This window comes from Alligator mississippiensis, chromosome 3, assembly GCF_030867095.1.
Source record: "Alligator mississippiensis isolate rAllMis1 chromosome 3, rAllMis1, whole genome shotgun sequence".
In the NCBI taxonomy this organism is placed as follows: Eukaryota; Metazoa; Chordata; order Crocodylia; family Alligatoridae; genus Alligator; species Alligator mississippiensis.
Genome location: NC_081826.1, coordinates 268,013,440 through 268,022,150, shown reverse-complemented (window position 1 = coordinate 268,022,150; position 8,711 = coordinate 268,013,440). Strand labels below are relative to the sequence as shown.

Below are 8,711 nucleotides of genomic sequence, written 5' to 3'. Positions count from 1 at the left end.
GCTAACTAGACATCAAACCATTGATTACTGCCTGATGCTCCAGCCAGTTTTCTATCTACCTTATAGTCTATTCACCCAGCCCATACTTGCTTAGCTTGCCTGTGAGAATGTTGTGGGAGACCATATCAAAAGCCTTGGTGAAATCCAGGTACATCACATCCACTGGTGTCCCCGCATCCACAAAGCCAGTCATCTCATCATAGAAGGAAATCAGGTTGGTCAGGCATGATTTGCCCCTGGTGAATCCATGCTGACTGTTCCTAATCACCACCTTCTCCTCCACGTACTTAGAAATGGATTCCTTGAGGATCTGCTCCATATTTCCAGGGACTGAGGTGAGGATGACTGGTCTGTAGTTCCCTAGATCTTTGTTTTTCCCTTTCTAAAATATGGGAACCATGTTTGCCCTTTTCCATTCATCTGAGACCAATCCTGATTACCGTGAGTTTTCAAAGATGATGGCTAATGGCTCTGCAATCACATTAGGCAACTCCTTCAGCACTCTCAGGTGTCTCCCGTCCAGCCCCATGGACTTGTACACATCCAGCTTTTCATAGCCCCTAACCTGTTCTTTTACCGCTTAGGCCTGTGCCCCTCCTCCCCAAACTGTGCTGCCCGGTGGAGTGGTCTGGGAGCTGACCTTGCCTGTGAAAACTGAGGCAAAAAAGGCATTGAGTACTTCAGCCGTTTCTGCATCCTCTGTCACAAGGTTGCCTCCCCATTCAGTAAGGGAGCCACACTTTCCCTGATTTTCCTTTTGCTACTGACATACTTGTAGAAACCCTTCTTGTTACCCTTCACATCCCTTGCTAGCTGCAACTCCAATTGCACTTTAGCCTTCCTGACTTCATCCCTGCATGCCCAAGCAATGCTCTTATAGTCTTCCATAGTTATTTGTCCATTTTTCCACTTCTATTATAAGCTTCCTTTCTGTGATTTAGTTTACTTAAGAGTTCCCTGCTAAGCCAAGCTGATCTTCTGCCATACTTGCTAGTTGTCCTGCACATTGGGATGGTTTGTTTCTGCACTCTCAGTAAAGCTTCTTTAAAGTACAGTCAGCTTTTCTGGACTCCTCTCCCCCTCAGTCTGGCTTCCCAGGGGATCCTGCCCATCGGTTCCCTGAGTGAGTCGAAGTCTGCTTTTCTGAAGTTCAGGGTCCTTACTCTGCTGCTTTCCACCCTTCTTTTCTTCAGGATCCTGAACTGAATTTTCTTGTAGTCACTGCTGCCCAAGTTGCCATCCACTATACTACATTCCCCACCAATTCTTCCCTGCTTGTGAGCAGCAGTCAAGAAGAGCATGGACCCTAGTTGGCCATTCCAGCACTTGCACCAGAAAGTTGTCCCCAACGCTCTCCAAAAACTTCCTGGATTGCCTGCACACTGCTGTATTACCCTCCCTACAGATGTTAGGGTGATTGAAGTCCTCTATGAGAACCAGGGTCTGTGATTGGAAACTTCCACTAGCTGTTTGAAGAAAGCCTCATCCACCACTTCTTCCTGGTCTGGTGGTCTATAGTAGATCCCCACCACAACATCACCCTTGTTGCTCTCCCCGCTGACTCTAACCCAGAGACTCTCAATAGGCCTATGTCCAGCTTCATCCTGGAGCTCTGAGCAATCGTATTGTTCTTTTACATAAAGTGCAACTCCTCCTCCTCTCCCCTGCTCGTTATTCCTGAACAGTTTGTACCCATCCATGACAGTGCCTCTAGTCATGTGAGCTATTCTACCAAGTCTCTGTTATTGCAGAGATTCACACAGCCAAATGTCTCAGGGTATTTTGTTCTGAATTTGGCTTTTACTGTGAACCAATTAAGGGAAGCATTATTAAGGTCATAAAAAAAAAACTTGTCCAGAAATACATGGGAAAATTTATTCCACACCCTTTGAAGGAATGGGGTATGGGGCTAATACGCTCTTCTCTTTTACTAGAAATGGAGAAGTATGCTGTTCACTGAGTAGTGTAAAAAGGGAAATTGTAAAATAATAATAGATAAGCACTCTGAAGCAAGCTTGTGTTGGCTATCTCTGTTAGTATTTGGGAAAGCACATTATTGGGAAATATTTTGCCAAACATACATAGGCATGCAGTATGATAACACATTGCAAATTGCTGTTGATTACAAGGTGGTTGTTTCAATTTTTTTTAAGTTTGAAGATTAAAATGAACAAACTGATTAAATAAAAATAAATGAATCAAGTCAGTGCAATCTTTGTTTTATGAAAATAACAATACATAGTCCAAGGTTTGTTATTGAGGAATATAAAGTGTTAAGTACATAAAGCAATCAGTGCAATCAGCAACTATTTTGAGTAGCTTGTCCTGAAAAGAGTGTTCTTTTTTGTTGTTGTTTTACACTTTTTGGCACATGGAGATCACAGAAATCACAAACTCACAATGTAGAAGATAGCAAAAAAAAAAAAAAAAAAAAAGGTCAGTTGCTGAAACTACTATTATTTTAGAATTGGAAATTTTTTAGTTTAAAAAAGTTGATTTCCAGCAACACACAGCTTTCAGAATCAGTGCCTTTGCTCTTGCAAACTACACTAGAACATCACCAGCTTATCCTTCACTAATTTTGATGTAGCCCTACTTATTAGGAACTGGGCATGTTCACCCTGATTTACTGCACAGTAAAGCTATTTACCAGGCAGTAAGCAACATCATCTAAATATGCTAACCCTTACTGCACAGTTTTTGCTATTGTAGCAAATTAACTGCTAATTACTACACAGTACGGGATGTGTAGATGGCTAGCCATGAACAAATTTGCCCCAGACCAGCTGTACAGCAGAAGGTGGGAGATTGGTTCCTCCTCAGAAGCTGCCTGCTGCTATGATGGGCTCTGCCACCCAAGCCTCGGCAGGTGCAATGTCAATGACTGTGATCCTGGAGCTGGGGCTGGGAACAGGCTCGGAGCTATTTTCCAGCCCCAACTCTGCAATCACAGAGCTGGGGCTGGGAACAGGCTGGGAGCTTGGAGCCCACCCTGGCAGCAGGAGGCTCCTGGGGGCAGGGAGCAATCTCCCAGCCTCTGCCAGGAGACAGCTGTGCAGGTGTACAGCTGGTGCAGAGCCGGAGGGGGTGGGAGCAACTGCTGCCAGCAGCAGCAAATCTGCTCCTGAATCTCTGCACGTGTAGATGCCTGTCCAGGGTGCACTAGAATAAACCCACCCTTCAGTATTTGAACACGTAGGCATACCCACTAAGTTTTCCTGGGCAGGGCATTTGTACATGCACCCATTGGGAACAAATTTGTTCCCAACAGGAGCATTTCAGTGGCATTTCAGCCCTGCTGTGCCCCCCTACAACAGCCAGGGGGAGCTCCAGGTACCAGAGTCAGGCCCTATGGGCACCAGAATCAGGCCCTAGTCTCCAGGGGTGTGGGAGAAGCTGTCCTACCTCCCAGCCTGATCTGCAGACCAGGGCATGGGGCTAGGAAAATGTCCCCACCCCAGCTGCTGTTTCTCAGGCTCATGCCCTGATGTGCTGATTGGTGCATGGGGCTAGGAAGCAGTTGCCTTGGGAAGAAACAGTTTCCCCACCCCCTGCAATCTGGGTCAGCAGTCTGTATGTGCGCTACTGCACGGTAGTTACTGCATGGTTAATCTATGACTTGTATTTTCAGGTAGTTGGCAACCATGCAGTAAACTAATTTACTGCACAATAAATGCTGCACACATATAGACGGTGATACTTTACTGCAAAGTAGATTAGTCTACTGTGCAGTAAGCACCTTGTGTAGATACACCCGCCGTTTAGTAAACACAGTGCTGGAGGGAAGCTGTATAATACTAGGACTCCTTTCACAAAAGGGATTATAGTATGTTACTAAGGTCGTCTCAAACTCATCATTAATTAAAACTATGTAGCAAATATCTACCAAAATATACAGAGTATCTTTTATGATGCATTATCCTTTCTTTTTAATTATTTGTTTGCTAACACCGCAGTTAACAAGACCTTTGATTGCTGTGAATCAGTGAGGTTCTACTGTATTGTAATCATGTAATAAAATACTTAGAAATATTTCAGCCTTCATGTCTGAGGCAAGCATAATGAGCTAATTTTCAACATCTGATTTGCTGGGAGATTTCTTAAGGTCTTCTACTGTGAGGTTGGATCTCTTCTGGCTTGGGATAGCAGGCAGGACACGGCTTGTTTTTAGTGGTTCTCCTGATAGACCAGGCAAGAAGGAGTACAGCGAGTGACTCTGAGAAAGTCCTCCTTTCTGGGATTTGGAGTTAAGTGCTGGTGGGAGAATAGCTGCGCCAGTCTTTAAAGAGTTTAGAGACAGGGACTTTGACTTCTTGACACCCTGAGAAACTTGATTAGGTGGTAGCTGGACTGAAAACAAAGGAAAAAGATCAAAAGAGTCCACAGAAAACGAGAAACAACAATTTACAATTTAGCCCTTTGTTATGTTGTTTTCTTATTCTTGTACATTATCTATCTTGTATCGTTGCATATTTAAACTGAATCATTTGAACTTAACACAGTATTAAAGATAAACAAAGAATTCCTAAAGCCATTTAAGCATCTCTTAGCAGAACTAATTTAGAGGCATGGATTGGACACATACTCACATACTCTGGTGTAACTTAAATTGGGTTTATATACTGATATAAATTATACTCAGATAAGGAACAGACAGATATGTAGTTATCCTGGGTCAGCTTCATGCAGCCGGCAGCTATTTCTGAGTCCTGTTACTAGGCAGTGGGGAGCAAGTAACAACATATTTGCCTTTAGCACACGATTACCCCAAAATGGATGCAGACAGATGAATCCTAAACCAAAGTAAATTTCACTGGTGGAGTTTTACCACAGAAAATTATAGGAGTACTTCTACAGTAGACTTGGTGATCTCACTATGGATAGGGGTTTATGTCTTCTGTCTGTCTTACTGCTACTTCTCATAGTGGTGTAATGCCTATAATAACTATCCATGCCTATGTATGGAAATATGCGTTCCTATGTTAACCAAGAAAACAATTTTGATGACAGTTTATGAATATTTAAAGATTAACAAACCATCCTAGATTCAAAGGTCCAGTTTGACAAACAGTAAAACCTATCGTTATTTATCCATAGCTTATTTGGGCTAGAGATGTCTGGGAATTTGTCCGCAAGACCATTTTTCATTAGAAAAATACATATTCATCTACCAAAACTTTTCATGGAAACATAGCAGTTTTGATGCAACTTTTGTTGGGAAAGGCTTATCAAGTCTAGGGTGGCATTTGTGATGAAGCCCAACAACGCAATGACCAAGCCATCTCAGAACAGCTGGTAGTTAGGGCACTCAGTTGGGATGCGGGCAAACCTTGGAGATGGAACTTAAACCTTGTGGCTTGACATCTTGGTGGAGTGCTGTAACCATCTGGCTATTATAGCACCTGAATCCTGCTCTCAATCTCCTTTCTCTCTTTCAAAAGGTCTGAGTTTCATATTGCTGTAGACCAGTAACATTTTGAAATCTCAAAAAACCTTTGCAGGACAGCAAAATAATTCCTGCACAGAAATAATGTGAACCTGAACCTGAACCTTTGGGTAATCCTTCCTTCCCAACAGTCCCTTGGCTTATTCCCTTTTGTACTCTGCCTGACGGGCATTTTCTTTGCACAAATCCAGATACATTCTACAAACCCTAACCAGGGACAAGAGCCACATTGCTTAATTTAATGCAAATCTTGCATAACTTCAGTGAAATAGGAAATTAATCCAAACTAGTTTAATGGATGAGAATCTGGTAAATTGATTCATTTTTACTAGGCACAACCAACCCTATGATCAGTTAGTGTAAACTGAGTAACTACAGTGAATGTACGTAAATTGAGGATCTTCAGAAAAAGCTGTTAGCAAACTCAGGGTTAGGTTGAATAGGGGAAGGTCTCAGAGGACTGAAGAAGGGTAAATGTCGTACCTAACTTTAATAAGGAGGACCCGAGGAATTATAAACCTGCAAATCTAACATCAATTCTGAGAAAGATACTAGAACAAATGGTTAAACAATTAATTTATAAGCACTTAGAGCCAGATTCTTTTCCATTTATTAGGCATGTAAGAGGACTCCAGCCAGTGATTTCTAGAGGGTGTGCTGTGTTACACTAGTGTGCCATGAGAGGGATGGAAGTGCGCCATGAAAAATGGGCTGAATTGGGCACTGGATGGGCCAGCCCTGTGCAGCAGAATGGGGTCTTAGCTCCACCAGCTCTGTGCAGTGGGATGGGCCTCCAGCTGCAGACTGGTGAGTGAAATGAGCTGCCAGTTTTAATCTGAGAAACAGGTGTGCCCCAGGCATCAGAAATTGGGGAAAAACTAGCTTAAGTGCTTAAGTGTGATGATTCCCCTGTGTACAAGACCCAGAAAAACAGTTAATGCAAAAGGTGGGATCTCCTCCTTCTCCTAGTTGCTTTATGTGACTCATTCTTAAAGATAAGATGATGTTTTGTTACAAAAGTGGATGTTCATGGATTTTCAGGACTTGAGCAGGGTGGAATAGAGAGGTGCACATAGGGACATAAGTCCATTTGGATGCCCTGTAGATGGAATGAAATCTGGCCCTTACAGTATAAAAAAGGAAAGAAGACACAGTCAGTATAGATTTGTCAAGAGGAGCTAGTGTCAAAACAATTTAATGTTCCATTTTTGATGTGGTAACTGGTTTAGAGGATAACAGGGAAGCAAATGTGATATATCATGACTGAATAAGGGTTTTGACCCTGTCCCAGAGGACTTTCTCATATGCAAATGGGAAATATGTTCTACAGTGGTGCCCAAGCTTAGATTTCATAGATTTCATAGATTTCTAGGGTGGTAAGGGACCTATTAGATCATCGAGCCTGACCCTCTGCTCTGGGCAGGAAAGAGCACTGGGGTCGAGTGACCCTAGCCAGATCCTTGTCTAATCTCCTCTTGAACACCTCCAAGGTAGGGGAAAGCACCACCTTCCTTGGAAATCCATTCCATATTTTGGGAACCCTCACCGTAAAGAATTTCTTCCTAATGTCATTTTGGTCTTACAGGCCAGATAAGCACTGTAGGGCTGGTCCAGGGGCTAGACTGAGCTCCATGCTGTGTCTGCCCAGCCCTGTGTGCCTAGATAGGGCCCCATGTGGCTTCAGATGACCCCTGTATGCTGGGATTGGGGACTGGTGCTGACCTCATATACTGGATTTGGCCCCTGGGGCCTCACGTGTGGATCAGGCCCCACATCAACCCCACCCACTGAGATTGGGCCCTGTGGCCCAGTGCCATCTCCTCCTGGCCCTTTGTGCCAGGATCATGCTCCAGGTCCCAGTGCCATTCCTGTATGCTGGGAGCAGGACCTGCAAACCTAATTAGTGCACATGGTCTAGGGTCTAGAAATTTGGCAGTTGGGGAGTGCTGCCACCACTCCACTGCCACTAAATTTTCGGATGTGGGGAATCCTGAAACTGTATGATGTGGAGCCAGGGCCTCGATCTGACCCACAGGCTGAGGGTTGAGCATCCCTATTCTATAAGATGTTACCATAAAATGAATGTCCAAACAGGTGAAAAATATTTTTTTCAGAGAGCAGTTATGAGTGGTTGCTTTCGAATTGGAGAGACATTTCAAGTGTGATCTGGAAGGGGTCAGTCCTTGATCTGGTTCTATCTGATATTTTCTTCACTAACTCAGATAATGGGATAGAAAATACACTGAATACACTTTAGATGATACCAAGCCAGGGGGGAGGGGAGTTGCAAGGATTTTGGAAGATCAGAATTAAAGTGAAAGTTAATGAAACAAAGTCTGACTCATTATGCAGTGAAAGCTGAATTAACCAACAAGATGACAGACAGGGGGGACAAGGCTGAACTCCTCAACGAGTTCTTTGGCTCAGTGTTCCTAAGTGAGGGACACGACAAGTCTCTCACTGGGGTTGTAGAGAGGCAGCAGCAAGGCGCCAGACTTCCATACGTAGATCCTGAGGTGGTGCAGAGTCACTTGGAAGAACTGGATGCCTTTAAGTCGGCAGGCCCGGATGAGCTCCATCCGAGGGTGCTGAAGGCACTGGCCGACATCATTGCAGAGCCACTGGTGGGAATATTTGAACGCTCGTGGCGCACGGGCCAAGTCCTGGAGGACTGGAAAAGGGCTAACGTGGTCCCCATTTTCAAAAAGGGGAGGAAGGAGGACCTGGGCAACTATAGGCCAGTCAGTCTCACCTCCATCCTTGGTAAAGTCTTTGAAAAAATTATCAAGGCTCACATTTGTGAGAGCCCGGCAGGGCAAATTATGCTGAGGGGAAACCAGCACGGGTTTGTGGCGGGCAGATCGTGCCTGACCAATCTAGTCTCTTTCTATGACCAGGTTACAAAATGCCTGGACACAGGAGGAGGGGTGGATGTCGTATACTTAGACTTCAGGAAGGCCTTCGATACAGTATCCCACCCCATACTGGTGAACAAGTTAAGAGGCTGTGATGTGGATGACTACACAGTCCGGTGGGTGGCGAATTGGCTAGAGAGTCGCACCCAAAGAGTCGTGGTGGATGGGTCGGTCTCGACCTGGAAGGGCGTGGGCAGTGGGGTCCTGCAGGGCTCGGTCCTTGGACCGATACTCTTTAATGTCTTCATCAGTGACTTGGACGAGGGAGTCAAATGTACTCTGTCCAAGTTTGCGGATGACACAAAGCTATGGGGAGAAGTGGACACGCCGGAGGGCAGGGAACAGCTGCA

At 44.6% G+C, this 8,711-nt stretch overlaps 1 protein-coding gene across 1 annotated transcript in view; it reads right to left on the bottom strand.

The window, feature by feature from the left end:
- Positions 1 to 2,203: 2,203 nt before the first annotated feature.
- Positions 2,204 to 8,711, bottom strand: part of ANKRD55 (ankyrin repeat domain 55) — a 91,693-nt gene continuing 85,185 nt past the window's right edge. Inside the window, exon 11 of the mRNA XM_006274481.4 lies at positions 2,204 to 4,350. Coding sequence (XP_006274543.2) covers positions 4,067 to 4,350 — 284 coding nt within the window. The 3' untranslated portion in view covers positions 2,204 to 4,066. The remainder of the gene's footprint in view (positions 4,351 to 8,711) is intronic.